The sequence below is a fragment of the Pseudorca crassidens genome, chromosome 9 (genome assembly GCF_039906515.1).
Source record: "Pseudorca crassidens isolate mPseCra1 chromosome 9, mPseCra1.hap1, whole genome shotgun sequence".
NCBI classification, from domain to species: domain Eukaryota; kingdom Metazoa; phylum Chordata; class Mammalia; order Artiodactyla; family Delphinidae; genus Pseudorca; species Pseudorca crassidens.
Window position 1 is genome coordinate 46,011,366 of NC_090304.1, and position 21,445 is coordinate 46,032,810.

At 42.3% G+C, this 21,445-nt stretch overlaps 1 protein-coding gene across 2 annotated transcripts in view; it reads right to left on the reverse strand.

Annotated features, from left to right (window-relative positions):
* The window catches only part of SWAP70 (switching B cell complex subunit SWAP70), a 79,246-nt gene extending 58,048 nt beyond the window's left edge, over positions 1-21,198 (reverse strand). The window contains exon 1 of one of the 2 annotated variants that reach the window (XM_067749934.1): positions 21,013-21,198. In XM_067749934.1, coding sequence (XP_067606035.1) covers positions 21,013-21,111 — 99 coding nt within the window. In that variant the 5' untranslated portion in view covers positions 21,112-21,198. Of the gene's footprint in view, positions 1-20,804; positions 20,928-21,012 lie in introns of those variants that run through there. The other variant, XM_067749933.1, reaches the window with a different exon arrangement.
* Between the last annotated feature and the right edge of the window lie 247 nt (positions 21,199-21,445).

A 21,445-nucleotide genomic window follows, 5' to 3' on the forward strand; every position in this document is an offset into this window, starting at 1 on the left:
CATTGTTAGTAAGGCCTAGAACTGGGAAGTCTTCTTCAAACAAAATAACAAACTGAATAATAGATAACTGGAAAAGTTTTGTAACTAAAAGAAAAAAAAATGTGCCATCTTTTAAACTTTAAAAAAATTTTATCAGTAATTTTTTTAAAGCCTAGACAGTATCTCAAGTTTTTTTTTAAAGTAAAAAGTAAAATGTATTTTAAAAAAAAAATTCTTGACGGCCAGAATATAAACTAATAATAAGAAGTAAAATCTCCAGAAGCTTAAACAGCAGTTTATGCTTTTTAGAGTAGACTCACATCATCCATTAGTTGGTTTTAGTCTCACCCCTGGAAAGTAGATGGTATTGCTACTTTACAGATGAAGAGGCTGAGTGAGAGATAAGGAGATGTCCCCCAGATGACAGAGTTTTATGTGCTGTGAAACTAGGTCTAGAACCCAAACCTTATACTTTGGTGCCCTTTCCCTGCCCGGCCACATTCCCTCTCCTCCTGGAAAAAAAGAGAGCCCTGCCTATACAAAAGTGACATGAATGCTGTGGCCATGCATGCATGTTATTGCTAAGGTGCAGTGATGGACTGGTGCCCACCCGGTCAGTTCTCCAGCACCCAGCAACATGGCTGGAGCTATTCAGTGGAGCCAACTTAAATCCAGTGGTGAAGAACACATCCGTCTAGAAATCTGGGACCACTCTCTCTCTGGAAGCCCTCATCTCTCAGCACCCGCCTTTGGGGGAAACTGTTCCAAGAGGTACTAGCCTCCTCTGCCGATGCGGAAGCTGGAAAACAGATGAGGACAAAAGCAATCAAGAGGAAATAGCACTACAAGTTCTTGATTTGTAAAAGCACTGCCCCTCAATCACTCTAATCAGTGTTTGCAAGTTTCTTGAGAAAGTTGAATTTATCCTACTTCAAATGCCTGCTCCTCCAAAGGCCATTCTTTCAACGCCCACATAATTGCTAAGCAACTTTGCTCTCAGGCCCCGATTTGAAGAATAAACTATTGTTACTACAATAAAAGATCCACATCCATGCCAGACCCTCATCTCTCCAGTTCCTTCCTAGCTGTCTGCTAATGCCTCTGCAGGGCCTCCGCTGACGAGAGATGACTAATTAACTGCTCGTGTGGTCTGTTCCTTTGCAGCGGTTTGCCATTTACCCTTTTTAAGCATTTTGCTCCAACTATCCTGAAAAGACATCAGGGATGATGAATGACTAAACAGTATTTTAACACATGAGTGCCTGATGCTTACCCTCCTCCCTCCCAAAGATGGAGAGATTACAAAGGTTCTCTGAAATGAGCCCCCTGGTCACAGACTGTTTCCCTTTACAGGATGTGCGTAATGGGCAAAATTCAACACTGAAGAAAAGGGGGGTAGGGATCTCTATTCCGACAAGCTTATCTTAACCGACACAATTACAGAACTATAATTCATAATGGGCAACCTTTTTTTTTTTAAATGTGAAAATTCCTGTCTGATTTATAAAATTTCAAGCTCAGGGCGAATTACCAGAAAACTCTTCCTAACAGAATGACCAACTTCCTACCAGAGCTATGCCCTGCCTTAAGAGCATTGTCTTAATAGAAGTCCCGCCCCTTACCACAAGGACTCATTTTCCCTTTCCCGACAATATCTTTTCATCCTGCTTGTCACTGCTTAAGGCCTGCTTGCTTTCTCTTAAATTATCTTTATCACACTCAGCCTCAGAAATCTCAGTCATCTCTGACTCAGTCCCTGAATGCCATCAATCACCATCCTAGACACTTTTACCAAATTAATCTTCAAGGGCTGCTGACCTCACATTATCACCTTGTCTGAAAGTCATCAAAAGCCTACAGAAGTAAAAACCAAAGAGGTATCTGAGCTCCGTATTTAAGTCACTTGGCAAGCCAGCCCCTCTTTACATTTGTAGCCTTATTTTTTCCCACCCCTCTGCACCAACTGTACAAATCTAGTCAAACAAGCTTACTCACAGCATCCCAAACAAACCCTGTATCACTCCCCTGCCCCATCCAGGCCTCTGCTCTAATCACCCCTACACCTCCATTTCTACCTAACATAACTGCCATCCCTTTCTGAAGCCTCCACCTCCCAAAATCAAGATGGCCTTCCTCACTCTGCATTTCCCAAGCACTCTGTATTTCTTATCTTACACTACCACACATGATTTTCTCTCTCCCATAGGACTGTAAATTTCTGAAAGGCCCATGTCTTACCTCCCCTTGCATCCCCACAGCACTTAACGTGCTACTCAGAATGAAGAAGGCTTTCAATAAATGCTGAACAAATTCATTCTAAAAATTCTCTTTTCACAGTAAAACCACAATACTTTAACAATGAAAATGCTCTTAGGAAATAGCCTACTGCTATCTCCTTATTTCATTGATAAAAAGACTGAGGCCTGGGCTTCCCTGGTGGCGCAGTGGTTGAGAGTGCACCTGCCGATGCAGGGGACACGGGTTCGTGCCCCGGTCAGGGAAGATCCCACGTGCCGCGGAGAGGCTGGGCCCGTGAGCCATAGCCATTGAGCCTGCGCGTCTGGAGCCTGTGCTCCGCAACGGGAGAGGCCACAACAGTGAGAGGCCCACATACCTCAAAAAAAAAAAAAAAAAGACTGAGGCCTGAGACTTGCCTAAGTCACAAACTGATTAGAAACAAATCAGAAACAAGAACCCAGGTCTCCTAACTGCCTGTCCCACAATCATGCCCTGTACTGGAAACATTCTCTTTTGCCTAGTCACATCCTTCAAGACTGGGTTATTCTTCATAAACTCTAGGAAACCTTCACCGCCCCCTCTGTCCACTGAACTCCTATTCAGCACTTAACGTGAATTCTGTTTCACATACCAGTAATATCTCAAATACCTAACTGCAGCTCAGTAAGGGAGGAAACCCTGCCTAATGTTGTTCTTCCATATCCTTTACGGTGACTAGCAGAGGGTTAAGGGAGGACTCAGTGGCAGCATAGCACTTATGGACACATTAAGGAAGGATATCTAACTCAAAACCGTCTGTTGTGATGTGTCCACAGAACGTATACCATTGAACTACAGTATATGCCACTGGATTACATTCTACATAGACTACCTTTAATAAGTTATTTTGGATAATTCACTAACTTAGCCCTCTTCAGAAATCAGAAAGAAAATATTGGTAAATTTGACCACATAAAACTTCTTAAATTTCCCTTTAAAAAGAGACACCATAAACAAACAAAAAAGGCTAATAGCTCCAATATTCAATTACTCCTAGAAATTATTAAGTAAAAGGTGAACACCTAATTTCAGAAATGGACCACAGACACGAATAGAAAATTCACAAAAGAAGCTAATGACTAATAAGTATAGGAAAAGATGCTTAACTTCGCTAGTGATCAACATAATGCAAACTAAAAGAGCTACTACTTTTTGCCTGAAAAACAACACCTGTTGTTTGAGCAGACACAGGGGAGTAAAAATTGCCAACACCCAACACTGGAGAAGGTATAGAGCAGGTTTTCTCTGTCACTGCTGACATTTTAGGCCAGATAATTCTTTGCTGGGGAGCAGGGGGAGGTGTCCTATGCATTGTAGGAAGTTTAGCAGCATCCCTGGCTGAAAACATCAAAACACCTCAAATATCTCTGAATAGTAAAGTAGTTAAACAAAGCATAACTCATCAACACAATGAAATAGCTCATAGTCATAAAGGATGATGGTGTCTGTATCTATGTGCACTGACATGGAAACATGACCCTAACACACTGTTTAAGAAAATAGGCTACAAAAGCATATGAAATAGGATCCTATTTATATAAAAGGATATATATGTATGAGTATATGCACACATGTGCATGCATGTGTATACATGTAGGAGGCAAGGGAGATAGAGGGAGAGAGAGGGAGGAAGGATGGTGAGCGCAAGATGTTAGAAAATCATTGCAAAGTTAACTGCATCTGCCTTTGGTAGTAGAATTTCGGGTGCTTTTACCTTTGTCTCTATACTTTATTTTTTTTTTAAAGATTTGTTTAATATTTATTTATTTTATTTATTTTTGGCTTCATCGGGTCTTAGCTGTGGCACATGGGATCTTCATTGAGGCATGCGGGATCTTTTGTTGTGGTGCCCAGGCTTCTCTCTAGCTGTGGCGGTGCGTTTTCTCTTCTCTAGTTGTGGCACGCAGGCTCCAAGGCACCTGGGCTCTGTAGTTTGCGGCACGTAGGTTCTCTAGTTTAGGCACATGAGCTCAGCAGTTGTAGCATACAGGCTTAGTTGCCCTGTGGCATGTGGGATCATAGTTCCCTGACCAGGGATCAAACCCACATCCCCTGCATTGTAAGGCGGATTCTTTACCACTGGACCACCAGGGAAGTTCCTGTCTCTATACTTTAAAGCAGGGGTCCCTAACCCCCAGGCCATGGACCAGTACCAGTCCGCAGCCTGTTAGAAACCAGGCTGCACAGCAGGAGGTAAGCAGCAGGGGAGCTAGCAAAGCTTCATCTGTTGCTCCCCATAGCTTCCCATCGCTCACATTACTGCCTGAACCATACCCCCTCAACGCCGCCATTCCGTGGAAAAATTGTCTTCCATGAAACCGGTCCCTGGTGCCAAAAAGGTTGCGGACCTCTGGCTTAAAGTATTGTTTGAATATTCTATGTTCTACCTTTATAATCAGAAAAAGTGAAGCTTTTATATTTATGTAAAATTTTTAAATTAATTTTTAAAATTAACTGTATTAGTGCTCTCTATCTGGGGTTTCAGCTAGAGAGCACCAATAAAATTAAAAAATATGAAGAGATCATTGTAGGACTATAAAGTTGATGAAATTAACTCACTTGAGTCATTCACAAAGAACTATGCTTTGCCATGCCTCTTGAAGAAGCCACACTATGGGCAACAAAGTCTCCTCATCTGGGCAGCCTCCTTAGATTCCAGCCTCCCACTGGATCACAGCATAAACAAATGTCTTTAAGAAGATAAGTCTGGGACTTCCTGGTGGTCCAGTGGGTAAGACCCCACACTCCCAATGCAGGGGACCCGGGTTCGATCCCTGGCCAGGGAACTAGATCCCACATGCATGCCACAACTAAGGAGCCTGCCTGCCTCAACTAAGACCCAGAGCAACCAAATAAATAAATAAATATTAAAAAGAAAAAGGATCCTGCATGCCACAACAAAGACCTAGAACAGCCTAAATAAATAAACATTTTTTTAAAAGGAAGATAAATCATGTGTAAGAAGATTTAACTCCAATAAGTTTCTGTTTCTATTTCTCCCACTACTCTGTAAGCTCCTTAAAGAGAAGATCTTTATTGTATCTATCCTGCAATATCAAAACCTAATAAAGGGCTTCCCTGGTGGCGCAGTGGTTGAGAGTCCGCCTGTCGATGCAGGGGACACGGGTTCGTGCCCCGGTCCGGGAGGATCCCACATGCCGCGGAGCGGCTGGGCCCATGAGCCATGGCCGCTGAGCCTGCGCATCCGGAGCCTGTGCTCCGCAACGGGAGAGGCCACAGCAGTGAGAGGCCCACATACCGGAAAAAAAAAAAAAAAAACCTAATAAAGTGCCGAGGGGAGAGTGCCTGATGTCAACAAATGTTTACTAAATGAGTCCCATTTAAGAATTTTCTTTTTTTGGTTTTTTTTTGTTGTTGTTGTTTAGTTTCATTTAGTTTGCTTCTCTATCACCTTTATTTAGATGTGGGTCTTTTTTTTTTTTTTTGCGGTACGCGGGCCTCTCACTGTTGTGGCCTCTCCCATTGCGGAGCACAGGCTCCGGATGCGCAGGCTCAGCGGCCATGGCTCACGGGCCCAGCCGCTCTGCGGCATGTGGGATCTTCCCAGACCGGGGCACGAACCCGCGTCCCCTGCATCGGCAGGCGGACTCTCAACCACTGCGCTACCAGAGAAGCCCTAGATGTGGGTCTTTTAATGTATTTCACTATACTACCAGTATATTCTTTCCAGGAAGAATTTTTGTTTAATTGGAATCTCTAATTCAGGTCATTTTTGAAGTAAAAAAACCTCCATTAGTTATTAGCACTACCAGAACTAGAAGGCATTACTCATCTGACCTGAGATCTAGTAAAGCAGTCCAGTTTCTAAAAATTCCACTAAAAATTTTTGAGGAAAGGACTCAAGAGGAATTAACAGTGTATGAGAGAGAAGTCTATAGCAGAAGACAGAGAAATTAGGTAGTTCAATTTAGTACACTCTTCTCCAAGAGGAAATCTGAAGCCACAGTGTACACCCAAGGTGATGATAAAGATCACAAATCTGAGGTTCACCTCTCTGCTGCCCCACCCTCTGACCACTCTGTCCCCTTCTAGTCACTATAATATGGCTTCTTTCTATCCCTATCAATGGCATGAAATTGCTTTTTCAAAAAGATTCTGTGGTAGACACAGAGCTGCACCACTCAAAAAAGGAACTGCTGCCCTGCTACAAGGACTGTGGTTAGCTGAGAGCCTCTAGTTATTAGTACTTTCGGGGTCCACCTCAGCCAATGACTGAGCAAGCTGGTGACACCATTTCTCCCCAGGATGGACATTCTCTAACAGGCCATCTTTGCTCCAGAGCTCCTGGTTTTGTTAAGTCTGTATCATGATTTGACAGCTCCTTTTCCCAATCCTGTTTCCTCTCTTTTTTCCCATAAGCGTTTCTTCCCAATAACCCTTTTGCACTCCCAACTCTGTCTCAGCATCTGTTTCCTGAAGAACCCAACCTGGGATAGATACCTTCTAAACAATTCACTCTCCCAAGTCTCTGGCACTGAGCAGTCTGGATCATCCTCTCAAGACTTTTTTTGGTCCCATGATATACTATTTTCTAAATTTCTCAAAGAACTTACTCTACCTTGGTCTACCTTTATGGGGTCACCTCCCTTACCCTTCATTCTCCCAATCTGGACATTTCCCAAAGCCCAATTTTGAGCCCCAAGTTCTTAAAAAAGTGCTTTAATTCTGAAAACATTAAGTCACCTGAATGACTCTCAGATCCCTTTCTGGTCTTGACCTATCAACTGAGCTCTGGTTTATATCACTAAGATGAAAGATTTCTATGCTAAATTTGCCTCACATCCAAAACATCCAAAGGAGAGTTCATTACCTTTCTCCCCAAAACAGGTTTCCCACCCCGATTCTAACTTTGGTACCACCATTCCCTTAACAACAAAACTATGGACTCTCCTACTCTTGTACTTTTTTAATTTATAGTTTGTCCTATTTCTGGATCCAATTCAGATGCCATTCCTCTCTCCACTGAGTGAGCTCCCCTGTTGGCTAACCAGAGAATGTGGGGCTGGGGAAACAAGGGCTCCCTGCCCCCAGCAGCAGCTCCCATTCTCCCTTCTGAGGCCCTAACAAAGACCACTCACCAGGATAAGACCGTGGTAAACATATCGAGCTGACAAAGTTCAATTAGAAGGCTAAGCCTTGAAGATCTTGTCTGCTGTCCCACATTTCGCAAATGAGGAAAATGAAGCCCAGCAAGGAGAAGAAACCTTCCAGGGTCACACAAATAACAGAGCAGAGACAAGTCTCCTGACTTCCTAACCAGTGTTCTCTCTCCTGACACTTTTTGCTGTGCCTCCAAGGGATTTACTTTCCAAATCTTTCATCACAGTTGTTCTTATAGAGGAGCTTCACACATTTCTTAAGGTCAGTGACAACTGTTCCTCTAGAAGCATTCTCTGACCTAACTCCTCCAATTCTCACCACAGGTTAGGTAGGTTCCCTTCCTCTGTGTTTCCCAGCGCTGTGTACTTTATATCATATTTGAATTGTCGGTTTGCTGATCTATATCACTCACAAGACTTCAAGCTCCATGAGGGTAGGGAGCATATCGGTTTTGATTCCCACTGCCACCATCCCAGTCTAGCACACATCAACTTTCACAGAAGTCCCCCACTTGGTCTCCCCATCTCCAGCCTCTCCCCTCATGTCAACACACCCACATTGTTAGAATAATCTCAAAACTCTACCTTTGTCATATATCTACCCAAAAAGTATTAATAACTTCCTCTCTTTACAGGATCAGTTCTAAACTACTCATTCTAACATAGTCCACAAATACATATTAATCATGTATTCTGTACAAGAACGAAACCATCTAAAATGTAACCCCATCTCCCTTTAAATCCTAATTTTCCACCATGCCTCAAATCAAACACTACTCCACCCAGAGTATTTCCTTACTGCTCACAAATACTCCAAGTTTTAGCTCCTGCTCTTATCCACAATGCCACCATCATACCTGTCATCTTTCTGTGACTATACTGGACAAGATTTGCCCCATTCCCTCCAGAAGCAGCTGATATTCCATCACCTCCATGAAACGTTTCTCGTCTACAACTGTCTGCATCTTTTTTTTTACAGATTTATTTTATTTATTTATTTATTTTTTGGCTGAGTTGCGTCTTCGTTGCTGTGCGTGGGCTTTCTCTAGGTGCTCAAGTGGGGGCTACTCTTCATTGTGGTGTGCGGGCTTCTCATTGTGGTGGCTTCTCTTGTTGCGGAGCACAGGCTCTAGGCGCGCGGGCTTCAGTAGTTGTGACACGTGGGCTCAGTAGTTGTGGCACACGGGCTTAGTTGCTCCATGGGGGATCTTCCCGGACCAGGGCTCGAACCCATGTCCCTTGCGTTGGCAGGCAGATTCTTAACCACTGTGCCACCAGGGAAGCCCCTAAAACTGTCTGCATCTTTTTCTCTATTTCCTTTAAACTTCTACAGCAGCTCCATCTGACAGAAATATGCAAACTACATATGGAATTAAAAATTTTTAATAGCCACATTTTTAAAACATAAAAAGAAACAGGGAGGGCTTCCCTGGTGGCGCAGTGTTTGAGAGTCCGCCTGCCGATGCAGGGGACACAGGTTCATGCCCTGGTCCGGGAAGATCCCACGTGCCGTGGAGCGGCTGGGCCCGTGAGCCATGGCCGCTGAGTCTGTGTGTCCAGAGCCTGTGCTCCGCAATGAGAGAGGCCACAACAGTGAGAGGCCTGCATACAGAAAAAAAAAAAAAAAAAAAGAAACAGGTAAAATTAATTTTACTAATGTATCCAAAATATTATAACTACAACATGTAATCAATATTTTTAAAAGAGATATCTTATGTTATTTTCTTGTACTAAGTCTCTGAAATCCTGTGTATATTTTATATTTACAGCACATCTCAATTCAGACTAGCTACTTTTTCATTTTTTTTTTTTAAATATTTATTTATTTGGTTGCTCCAGGTCTTAGTTGCAGCAGGCGGGCGTTGCGGCATGCGAACTCTTAGTTGCAGCATGCATGTGGGATCTAGTTTCCTGACCAGGGATGGAACCCAAGCCCCCTGCATTGGGAGCACAAAGTCTTATCCACTGCGCCACCAGGGAAGTCCCGTGGACTAGCTACTTTTCAATGCTCAATAGCCAGATGTGGTTAATGGCTAATGTACTGGACAGCATGGCCTACAGCCCTCATTTCCCACACTTTCTAGAACTTGCTTATACTTTATCTTGTTGTAGTCATTTCATGTATTATCTTCTTTACTAAACTGCACACTCCTCAAGGTAAGGGACAATGCTGTATATTTTTCACTTCCCCAGAGTCCCTAGCAAAAGGTATAGATTAAAACCTTCAAATTTGTATACTGTTTTGTAGATCAATTTTCTTCAACATCAGTGTTTGGTAAGAAACTGTTGGCTGGTAAATGTTCTGTTGTAACACATAGAGGTTGTGAGCTCCATCTATTCAAGCAAGTATATTGTTAAAATGTCTTATAATTCCCATTTAACAGAGAGTCCTAAATACAACAAGCAAAGCAAATTCCCCAAAGTCACCCCGGTGAAGAACTTCAGAATTCCAACCTAGTTCGATCTAACAGCCTGGTGTCCCATTATCTAACAGCATTTTCTCAAATCATCACTGAAGGAAGTCACTGAGAGTTAAGTCAGCTGCCTACCAGCTCCTGCTCTCAACTCCAAGGTAACAGCATCTGCCTGAGACATACAACACCCTATGAACAAAAAGCACTGATGAGGGATGGACTGGGGGTTTGTGGTTGGTAGATGCAAACTATTACATTTAGAATGAATAAACAAGGTCCTAATGTATACCACATGTATAGCAATATCCTGTGATAAACCATAATGGAAAAGAATGTAAAAAAAGAATATATGTATGTGTATAACTGAGTCACTTTGCTGTAGAGCAGAGATTGGCAAAACACTGTAAATCAACTATACTTCAATTAAAAAAAGAACTGATGGAAATGTGCTGCCTGGTAATGCAGGTGCTCCATCCTCCCAGAGGTGCCTACCCAGTGAAATAGAATACCTTCGACATTGTCCATCTGACAGAACAACTTTTATCCTAACTGCTGTCACTTCTGGTTGGTAAGCCATTGTGGCTGTAAAGCTAAATATTCCTAAGGAAGCAAAGGGTAAAGAAGGCATAGAAGAACCTTGAGATGAAAAAACTAATTTTTCTGACATTGTAGAAATCTCTTCCTAACTGTAAGATCTCCTTATATGAAATTTGACTATATGCAGATTTACTCCCAAATACCTTTCTACAATTAAAAATTAATTTCTGAAAACTGCAGTTTCAAGTAGACACAGATTTTGGGTTAAAAAAAAAAAGGAATCTGAAGGTAGAATGAGAAGAAGGAAATAAAGCAGAAGAGGAGAAAAATAGATTTATGAAATGAAGCCTTGGGAAACACAAAGGAAGCTGAGGCAAAGACTAACTTAGACTTATGTTGCAGGATTCGGATTCCAATGTGTTAATAATCATTGAGGGGATTACAATAACCCTCCTGGGGGGTGGGGCGGTGGGGGGGTCGGGGAATGAGAGGGCAAACTGAATAAGTGAGAAAAGGTTATTCAAAGCCTCTTCCGTCTCTAGCTTCCAGTTACTATGTACCTCTGGGACTGCAGTAAGACCCCAAAGGAAATACAAAATGGGGACCAGGAAGGTTAAGAGCCTCTGAGTCATAAGATTAGAAATGCACTGGCTATTAAGATGGAAGGCCACACACACAAAAGTGCCTCGTGGATTGCGTATTATCCTCAATAAAGCAAAAGTTTACATATGTTTCAAAAAAACAAAAACTTCCAGTCTATCTTACTGAAAAGTTTCTAGCAAGTAAGAAACGGAAAAAGGAAATAATCCAGAATCCATTATTACCATTTTAAGATGTTTGAATGTCTCTTACATGCTCTTTATTTGGAGAGCTGTCTTTACTGTTTCATTTTGGTGAGATGCAAAAAATATTTACAAAGACTTTCACAGGCTCACTCCTAAGTCATGCTCTGGTTCTCTAAATGGGGTTTTTTTTAAATTAGATTTTTAGAACAGAAACAACTTTAACCACAGGGGTTAACAGAAACATAACACTAAAGATTAGGGAAGGAATACTATACATGCCAAATTCACAAGAATTAACCAAATCTTTTACATTGTGTTTCACACAATAAAAGCCCTTTACTGTAACTTGCTTCCTTTATATTTTCAACAGACCACTGGCCTGGCTCAATTACTTTTGTAACTAGCAAGATTAAAAATTTTTGAAGCTAAATGCCTACATGGGAACAGAACACATGACATTATTCACAAGATACGAAAATCAACCGCAGGGCAAAAATTAAAGAACATTTAGTTGAAAATCTATCATTGAGAAATGAATAAAGATTCAAACTACTCATGTTGTTCCTCAATTTTTTTTCATTTACATCCTCACTAGTTGTGAGCTCTTTTACTTCAAAAGGGCACAATTTAAAACAAAACAAAACCCTGAGTTTCTAAAAACAACAGGATAAGAGTGCAGAGCCAATAATCTTACTCAAGACATTTCCAGCACTGACATGTAATTCACACTGCAACCATAATTGTAAAGTAAAATTATAACAGACGTTGGAAAACTATCACTAGATTTTGCTATATTTAAGAAGACAACACTAACTATAACAGTAAGAGTACTAATTTTAAGGTACTTTTTTATTGAAGTATAGTTGATTTACAATGATCTGTTAGTTTCAGGTGTACAACAAAGTAATTCAGTTATATATATACAGATATATATTCTTTTTCAGGTTCTTTTCCCTTATAAGTTATTACAAAATATTGAATATACTATACATATTATGTATAGTAGTGTGCATATGTTAATCCCAACCTCCTAATTTATCCTTCCCTCCTCCTTTCCCTTTCGGTAGCCACAAGTTTGTTTTCTATGTCTGTGGGTCTGTTTCTGTTTTGTAAATAAGTTCATTTGTATTTTTTTTAAGATTCCACATATAAGTGATATACGATATTTGTCTTTCTCTGTCTGGCTTACTTCATTTAGTATGATAATCTCTAGGTCCATCCATGTTGCTGCAAATGGCACTATTTCATTCTTTTTTATGGCTGAGTAATATTCCATTGTGTGTGTGTGTGTGTGTGTGTGTGTGTGTGTGTGTGTGTATACTACATCTTCTTTATTCATTCATCAATCAATAGGCATTGTAAACAGTGCTGCAACGAACACTGGGATGCATGTACCTCTTTGAATTACAGTTTTCTCCAGATATGTGCCCAGGAGTGAGATTGCTGGATCATATGGCAATTTTATTTTAAGGAACCTCCATACTGTTCTCCAAGTGGCTGCACCAACTTACATTCCCATCAACAGTGTAGGACAGTTCAATTTTAAGGTACATTTTGATTTCTGGAAGGAATACAAAAAAAACTAGTAACAATGGTTACCTCAGGGGCAGGTAACTAGTGTGGGCCAGGGGTTGGAGGAAACTTACTTTTCACTTTTGTAAATGCCCTTTAGTACATTATGAATTTTATACCATATGTATATATGAACTATTCAAAAAGTTTCTTTTTGATGTACATTTGTTTAAATGATAGGCTTCATCTCTTCAACTTCTTGGAATTGCATGTATTTCTAACTAACACTGGAGATTTAGTATCTTTCTGCAAGACCATCAAAATTCTAAATAATCTGAAGATAATTTATAAACACCAATGGAGAAGAAAATAATTGTTGCTTCTCCTTCAAACAATATGTCCAATACCTATTTCCCTTATGACTTTTGTAAACTTACATACCTAAAAGTAACAATGTCTGTTTCAGATGGCATATTAATAAAGTTTACTAAAATATGGAATCCACACACAAATGTCCCTCATTAAAAAAAAAAAAAGACAAAAGAAGGGCACAAACATCAAAACCAAGGGAAAAACTGGTGAAAAAAAAGTTCAATAATGTTTACTCAGCCACCTACATGTATGTAGCACCTTCCTATAGATATAAAGAAAAGTTTCCATCAAAATCTCTCCCAGTAGTTTTTAACTGAATTCAAGATGAACATAGACTTAAACTACAGTTTTTTCTAAGGAAGGGCTATTAATGAATACAAGTATAAAAGCAAGTAAAGAATGTGTTTCTGAAGATTTCTCTCCCACCATAAGCCTATTGCTATCTACTTCAGCAGCTGAAAAGTAGATCTCCACACAATTAGAACAAGCTTAACTTAAAACAATAACTTAGGGCTTCCCTGGTGGTGCAGTGGTTGAGAGTCCGCCTGCCAATGCAGGCGACACGGGTTCGTGCCCCGGTCCAGGAAGATCCCACATGCCGCAGAGCGGCTGGGCCCATGAGCCATGGCCGCTGAGACTGCACGTCCGGAGCCTGTACTCTGCAACGGGAGAGGCCACAACAGTGAGAGGCCCGCGTACCGCAAAAAAAAAAAAAAAACAAGAAGAAACAATAACTTAGTTTAGTATCCCTCTGTGTTCCAGCCTGAAAAATAGTGACAGCAAATCAATGACAGTTTAAAAAATGAGTTGTGGGCTTCCCTGGTGGCACAGTGGTTAAGAATCCCCCTGCCAATTCAGGGGACACGGGTTCGAGCCCTGGCCCGGGAAGATCCCACATGCCACGAAGCAACTAAGCCCGTGTGCCACAACTACTGAGCCTGTGCTCTAGAACCCACATGCCACAACTACTGAAGCACACGCGCCTAGAGCCCGTGCTCCACAATAATAGAGGCCGCCGCAATGAGAAGCCCGCGCACCTCAACAAAGAGTAACCCCTGCTCGCCGAAACCAGAGAAAAGCCCACGTGCAGCAATGAAGACCCAACACAGCCAAAAATAAAAATAAATAAATTCATTTAAAAAAAATGAGTTGCCTTTTAAAAATCCAATTACAGATTAAGCTAATATAGCTGATGACTGCTATGGGGGTGCACAGGCTGACTGTGCGGGTGGAGACCTATACAGCTACAACTCAGGTAGGGAGCCAGAAATGCCACAACTGGAGCCAAAGAGACAGAGGTCCCCTGGAGAGGGTGCACAAATTGCCAGGAGGAAGCTCAAGGAAATCACAGGGAATGTGGAAGAAAGAATCAAGGTAAGGAAAGTGAGGCAAAGTTGGTTCCCTATTTGTTGGAGGGCATGGAGGTGATAAGGGGTGTTCTTTAATGAAGATCAAGATATTGACCTGCAATGATCTCATGCCCAGCTGTTTTAACAAGAAACGCCACTGTGGCTAGAGCAGGGGTCCCCAACCCCCAGGCTGCAGACCAGTACCGGTCCGCAGCCTGTTAGGAACTGGCCGCACAGCAGGAAGTGAGTGGCACGCAAGCAAAGCTTCATCTGCCATTCCCATCGCTCCCCACTGTTCGCATTACCACCTGAACCATCCCCCGCCGCCGCCCTGTGGAAATACTGTCTTCCACAAAACCAGTCCCTACTGCCAAAAAGGTTGAGGACTGCTGGACTAGAGGACAGCCCAACATCTGCTTCTATAGTAGCTTATGTAAGTCACAAGTAGTTTTTAAATTCTGTGTTCTGTATTTTTATCTTATTGCTAAGTTTAATGAAAATCTATGTTTGCCTCAACAAATATCTTTTATTTTTAATAAATTTTTTTGTCTGCGTTGGGTCTTCATTGCTGCACACGGGCTTTCTCTAGTTGCGGCAAGCGGGGGCTACTCTTTGTTGCAGTGTGCAGGCTTCTCATTGCAGTGGCTTCTCTTGTTGCAGAGCATGGGCTCTAGGTGCACGGGCTTCAGTATTTGTGGCACGTGGGCTCAGTAGTTGTGGCTCACGGGCTCTAGAGCGCAGGCTCAGAAGTTGTGGCTCTCGGGCTTAGTTGCTCCATGGCATGCGGGATCTTCCCAGGGATCGAACCTGTGTCCCCTGCATTGGCAGGCGGATTCTTAACCACTGCACCACCAGGGAAGTCCCAACAAATATCTTTCTTATGTTAATTTTTTCTTTGTATTTTAAGTTTCAAAATTTATACAGATGGTAATTTTTGTTTTACTCAAAAATATGCTGTTACTCTTCAATAAGTGGTCCTGGGAAAACTGGACAGCTACATATAAAAGAATGAAATTAGAACACTCCCTAACACCATACACAAAAATAAACTCAAAATGATTAAAGACCTAAATGTAAGGCCAGATACTATAAAACTCTTAGAGGAAAACATAGGCAGAACACTCTATGACATAAATCACAGCAAGATCCTTTTTGACCCACCTCCTAGAGAAATGGAAATAAAAACAAAAATAAACAAATGGGACCTAATGAAACTTAAAAGCTTTTGCAAAGTAAAGGAAACCATAAACAAGACGAAAAGACAACCCTCAGAATGGGAGAAAATATTTGTAAATTAAGCAACTGATGAAGGCTTAATCTCCTTTAATATGAGCTGCTCAATATCAAAAAAACAAGCAACCCAATCCAAAAATGGATGGAAGACATAAACAGACATTTCTCCAAAGATATACAGATTGCCAACAAACACATGAAAGGATGCTCAACATCACTAATCACTAGAGAAATGCAAATCAAAACTACAATGAGGGGCTTCCCTGGTGGCGCAGTGGTTGAGAGTCCGCCTGCCGATGCAGGGGACACGGGTTCGTGCCCCGGTCCAGGAAAATCCCACATGCCGCGGAGCGGCTGGGCCCGTGAGCCATGGCCGCTGAGCCTGTGCTCCGCAATGGGAGAGATCACAACAGGGAGAGGCCCGTGTACAGAAAAAAAAAAAAAAAAAAAAACTACAATGAGGTATCACCTCATACCAGTCAGAATGGCCATCATCAAAAAATCTACAAACAATAAATGCTGGAGAGGGTGTGGAGAAAAGGAAATCCTCTTGCACTGTTGATGGGAATGTAAATTGATACAGCCACTATGGAGAACAGTATGGAGGTTCCTTAAACTAAAAATAGAACTACCATATGACCCAGCAATCCCAGTACTGGGGATATACCCTGAGAAAACCATAATTCAAAAAGAGTCATGTACCACAGTGTTCACTGAAGCTCTATTTACAATAGCCAGGTCATGGAAGCAACCTAAGTGTCCATTGACAGATGAATGGATAAAGAAGATGTGGCTCATATATACAATGGAATATTACTCAGCCATAAAAAGGAACGATATTGAGTTATTTGTAGTGAGGTGGATGGACCTAGAGACTGTCATACAGAGTGAAGTAAGTCAGAAAGAGAAAAACAAATACCTTAGGCTAACACATATATATGGAATCTAAAAAAAAAAATGGTTCTGAAGAACCTAGGGGCAGGACAGGAATAAAGACACAGACGTAGAGAATGGACTTGAGGACACGGGGAGGGGGAAGGGTAAGCTGGGACGAAGTGAGAGAGCGGCATGGACATATATACACTACCAAATGTAAAACAGATAGCTAGTAGGAAGCAGCCGCATAGCACAGGGAGATCAGCTTGGTGCTTTGTGACCACCTAGAGGGGTGGGATAGGGAGGGTGGGAGGGAGATGCAAGAGGGAGGAGATATGGGGATATATGTATACGTATAGCTGATTCACTTTGTTATACAGCAGAAACTAACACACCATTGTAAAGCAATTATACTCCAATAAAGATGTTTTAAAAATGCTATTAGTTAATAATAAAATTTAGGTATAAAAAATAAGCTTTTTGACTTGTGGTTGCCAAGCAGAAGGCGAGGTGAGAGAGGGATGGTTTGGGAGTTTGGGATTAGCAGATGCAAACTATTATATATAGAATGGATAAACAACGAGGTCCTACTGTACAGCACAGGGAACTATATTTAATATCCTGTGATAAACCATAATAGAAAATATGAAAAAGAATGTATATATGTATAACTGAATCACTCTGCTATACAGCAGAAATTAACACAACACTCTAAATCAACTATACTTCAATAAAGTAAATTTTTAAAATTAAAAAAAAAATTTTTTTAAATAAGCTTTTTGGGGACTTCCCTGGTGGCACAATGGTTAAGAATCCGCCTGCCAATGCAGGGGACACGGGTTCGAGCCCTGGTCCGTGAAGATCCTACATGCCCTGGAACAACTAAGCCCAGGCGCCAAAACTACTGAGCCTGCGCTCTAGAGCCCGCAAGCCACAACTGCTGAAGCCCGTGCACCTAGAGCCCGTGCTCCGCAACGAGAGAAGCCACTGCAATGAGAAGCCCTCGCACTGCAAGGAAAACCCAACACAGCCAAAAGAAAAACAGTAAGATTTTTGTACTAAACTGGGGGCCCTCAAGGAAAATATTTACTAATTATAGCAGTGACCCAAACACATTTATCTAAATGAGTACTGTACTGCAAAGAAATCTCCTTAAAAGTCAAAAATAAATTTATTCCCAAGATGATGCCAATACTCCAAACTTTTCACAACTTCTCTTCACAAAAGAAGAAATACTGTAGTTTATGAGCTACGGCAGGGAAGAATCAATATCATTACTTTACAATCTCCAAAATATATGTACATAATAATAATAAATTAACTCTCAAAGATAACAGACGATGTTTTCCTTGAAAATCTCTTCTTCCTCAGCACCAGTGTTGCCCCAAAGTGGTTCTTATATCCCATTTCTGGTCCCCTGGCTTCCATTCTTCCTCTCACCACCTACTGTAGCCATTCCCCAAGGCCACTGTTGAACCTCTTCTCTCCTTTTTCCAAGCTTCAACTACCAAGATCCTGTACCAACAGCCCCACACTTACCCAAGGACATCATCTCCAGGTAAATATCCATCCATCAAAAACTCTTTCTTGGGCTTCCCTGGTGGCGCAGTGGTTGAGGGTCTGCCTGCTGATGCAGGGGACGTGGGTTCGTACCCTGGTCCGGGAAGATTCCACATGCCGCAGAGCGGCTGGGCCCGTGAGCCATGGCCGCTGAGCCTGCGCGTCCGGAGCCTGTGCTCCGCAACGGGAGAGGCCACAACAGTGAGAGGCCCGCGTACCGCAAAAAAAAAAAAAAAAAAAAAGTACTGGTCTCTTCCTCTAAAATCTCATGGGCTCTTATCTTCTATCACATTCATCATGGGCTCTTATCTTCTATCACATTCAACATCTTCCTCTCCATAGTATTCCTGTACTTCTTATCTCTACCACCAGATCTTACATTTTTTAAGGATAGGGTAATTGTCTAAGTAATATAATCTATATATATACACAGAAAGGCAGAGAGAGACTTCTCTAACGGTTGCCTATTCTTTTAGTTTGCCTACCAACATTTAAACTCTTTGAATGCAAAAATTCATGTTTCTTTTTCCCCCACCTTCACTATCATATCACCCTTAGAATTAGGCACAGTATCTAACACATGAAGTGTCACCACTCACGTCAAAAACTGTGAAGGTAATTCAAAAAGACAAGTGTCCAAAGTATTTTAAAATGCCCATACAGTTTTCCAAAGCAATAAATTTTAACCTCATTTTGGGTATGTAATTTTTAGTCTGCTATTTAATAAATCAATTGTATGATATTTTCTCCAAGGAGATATTAACTCTTAAGAGCCTAAAAATACTGATCTTTTTATAAAATTAGTATGGTAATTTACACAAAGTATATGCAAAAGGTTATTTATGAACAAATGAATGAATGAGCAAATTAAGGCAAAAACTCTATTCCTAGCCAATGGATCAATGAACGTCGAACTTCAGAGTCAAAACTCCAAAAAGGAGAGAACTAAATAGAAACTTTTTAATATTTCCAATTCCAGAAACACTGGCAAGATGAACAGAACTGAATCAATCCCGAAATCTCTCAGTTAAGCAGACAAAGAGACAAAATACAACGACACATTTGCATTATCAACATCCTGTGGGTAAAAGCTATGCATTAGGATTTAATACTTCCTGCCAAGCCCACAGTCAAGAATCCTCTGGACACTTTTTCCATAAGCAGCCACAAAGACAATTTTGAATGGTGTACAAGAAAAGTAATAGAAAATATTTCGTTAATGCCATCAATTGGAAGAGAAAAAAATGAAAAAATAGTGAAAACAAACAGAAACCAAATAGTCAAATGGTAACCCTAAATCGAACATCATAATTAAATGTAATTGGTCTAAACACACCAATTAAAAGATTGTTAGAATGGATTAAAAAAAAAACAAGACCCAACTACATGCCATCTACAAGAAACTCACTTTAAACATAGTGGTATAGGTAAATTAAAAGTAAAAACAGTGAAGAGTAAAATGCAACTCTATTCATAATCACCAAAAAATGGAAATAACACAAATGTTCTTCAAGGGTGAATGGATTAACTATGGTACAACCATACAATGGAATATTACTTAGCAATAAAACGAATTATTGATACACAACAACATAGGTGAATCTCTAAGGCATTATGCTGAGCAAAAGAAGTCACTGTCAAAAGGTTACATACTGTATGACTCCATTTTTATGACACTGTAGAAGAGACAAAACTATAGCAATTAAGAACAGATCATTGATTGCCAGCAGTTGAGGAAGAGGGGGGCAGCATGAGGGAACTTTTGGGGATGATGGAACCCTGATTTTGGTAGTAGTTATACAAATCTATATATGTTAAAACTCAGAACCATCCACCAAAATAGTCAATTTTACTCTATGTAAATTTTAAAAATAAAGTCAAATAAAGATTAAATGGATGATCTCTATGAAACCTTCCAGACTATGTTTTTATGAATGAGAAAAAAAAGAGAAGGGTAAAAGGAAAACAGGCAGAATGCTAAGTCCTACTGGCATAAAAGCCACTAGTCATGAGAACCTCCTGATTACTGCACAAAATATACAAAGCAAACTCAATCTTCAGAAATTCACTCCCAGAAGAGGCTAAGAAAACCAGACATTCAGATCCAAAATGTGTATATTTTTAAATGTCTATGAATGGCTCTTCTTGTCTGTTTCCATATTTTACACTTTCAAGAAGCTGCCAATTTCTCCTGGCTAAATGCCACTTACCCTGCTTGGGGTTACTCAATTTACAAGCATTCCTTTATTTATACCTTATACGCTCATTTAATGATGGGGTCTTTGGCAGTCACAATAAAGACTCTGCAAAAGCACTTGCTTTTGCAAAGTGCCAGATCAGAGCTTCTCACCCGGAAACTAAGGTCCCTGCGGCACACGGCACACCCTCGATTCGTTCCAGACCTGAGGACGCTAGGTCTTCCTCCCTAGTCGGAAAGGGTACCCCACCGCCAAAGCGCCCCAAAATTGGAGGCCGCTGCGGGCCAGGCTCTGGGGCACTTCTCTCTTCTCGGAACTGCCTGGTTGCCTGGAGGGCATTTGGCCGTTTTGAGAACTGCCCCGGTGCAGAGCGTGCCCCTTAGAGGGCTCTGACCAGTCACCTTGGGCAAGTCCCTTCCTCTCCCAGAGCAGGGAGGAAACTTTGGATAGGTTTCCTAAGGGAGCTTCCCACCGCCCTCTCCGAGTCAAACTTTCTGGGCCTCCCGCGCCAACAGGGAGACCGGCTCGCCCCTCAGAGCCCCCCACCCGCGCCGTCCCTTGCTCACCAGGAGCCCTGAGGGAACTAACGCACCGGTCCGACCGCGAGGCCCGAAAGCAAGAGGGAGGCGAAAAATGCCAAATCCCGGTCTCGGCTCCCTCCACCCCGAGCAGGCCGCTCGGCCGCATTCCGGTCCGCCATCCCCTATGGTCACCGCCCGCCTGCCCGCTTCCACCCGGTGGTAGTAGAGCACGCGCCGGGTAGGGGCGAGTGCGGGCCCGCGGTAGGCGGGTGCGCCCACCTTGAGCTGGGACTTCGAGACCTTGCCGCTGTGGTCCAGGTCGAGCGCGGTGAAAGCATGCCAGATGGCCTTGAGCAGCTCGTCCTTCAAGCCCCCCATGGCCGCGGCCCTGCTACCCCGGCTGCCGCGACTGTCCCGCCAGCCACTCGGCGCGTCTGACGCCCCTTGGCCTCTGCCGCCACCGCCCGCCGCGCTGTCACCTGACAGCAGCAGACCCCGCCCCCGCCAGGCCCCGCCCACTCGGCGCCCGCGGCGAACCGCGCTGTGCAGCTGGAGCTCTGGGTCCGGTGGTCTGCCTCTCCCTGCCGGTAGGAACGCCCGGCCTTCTTTCCCGGCTAGAACAGCAAGCGCCACCACGCATCCTCCTAGTGCTCCCAAGACCAGCTCGGGCCATTTTCGATGCTCGCATGCCCCCCAAACAAGAGCCCCTATC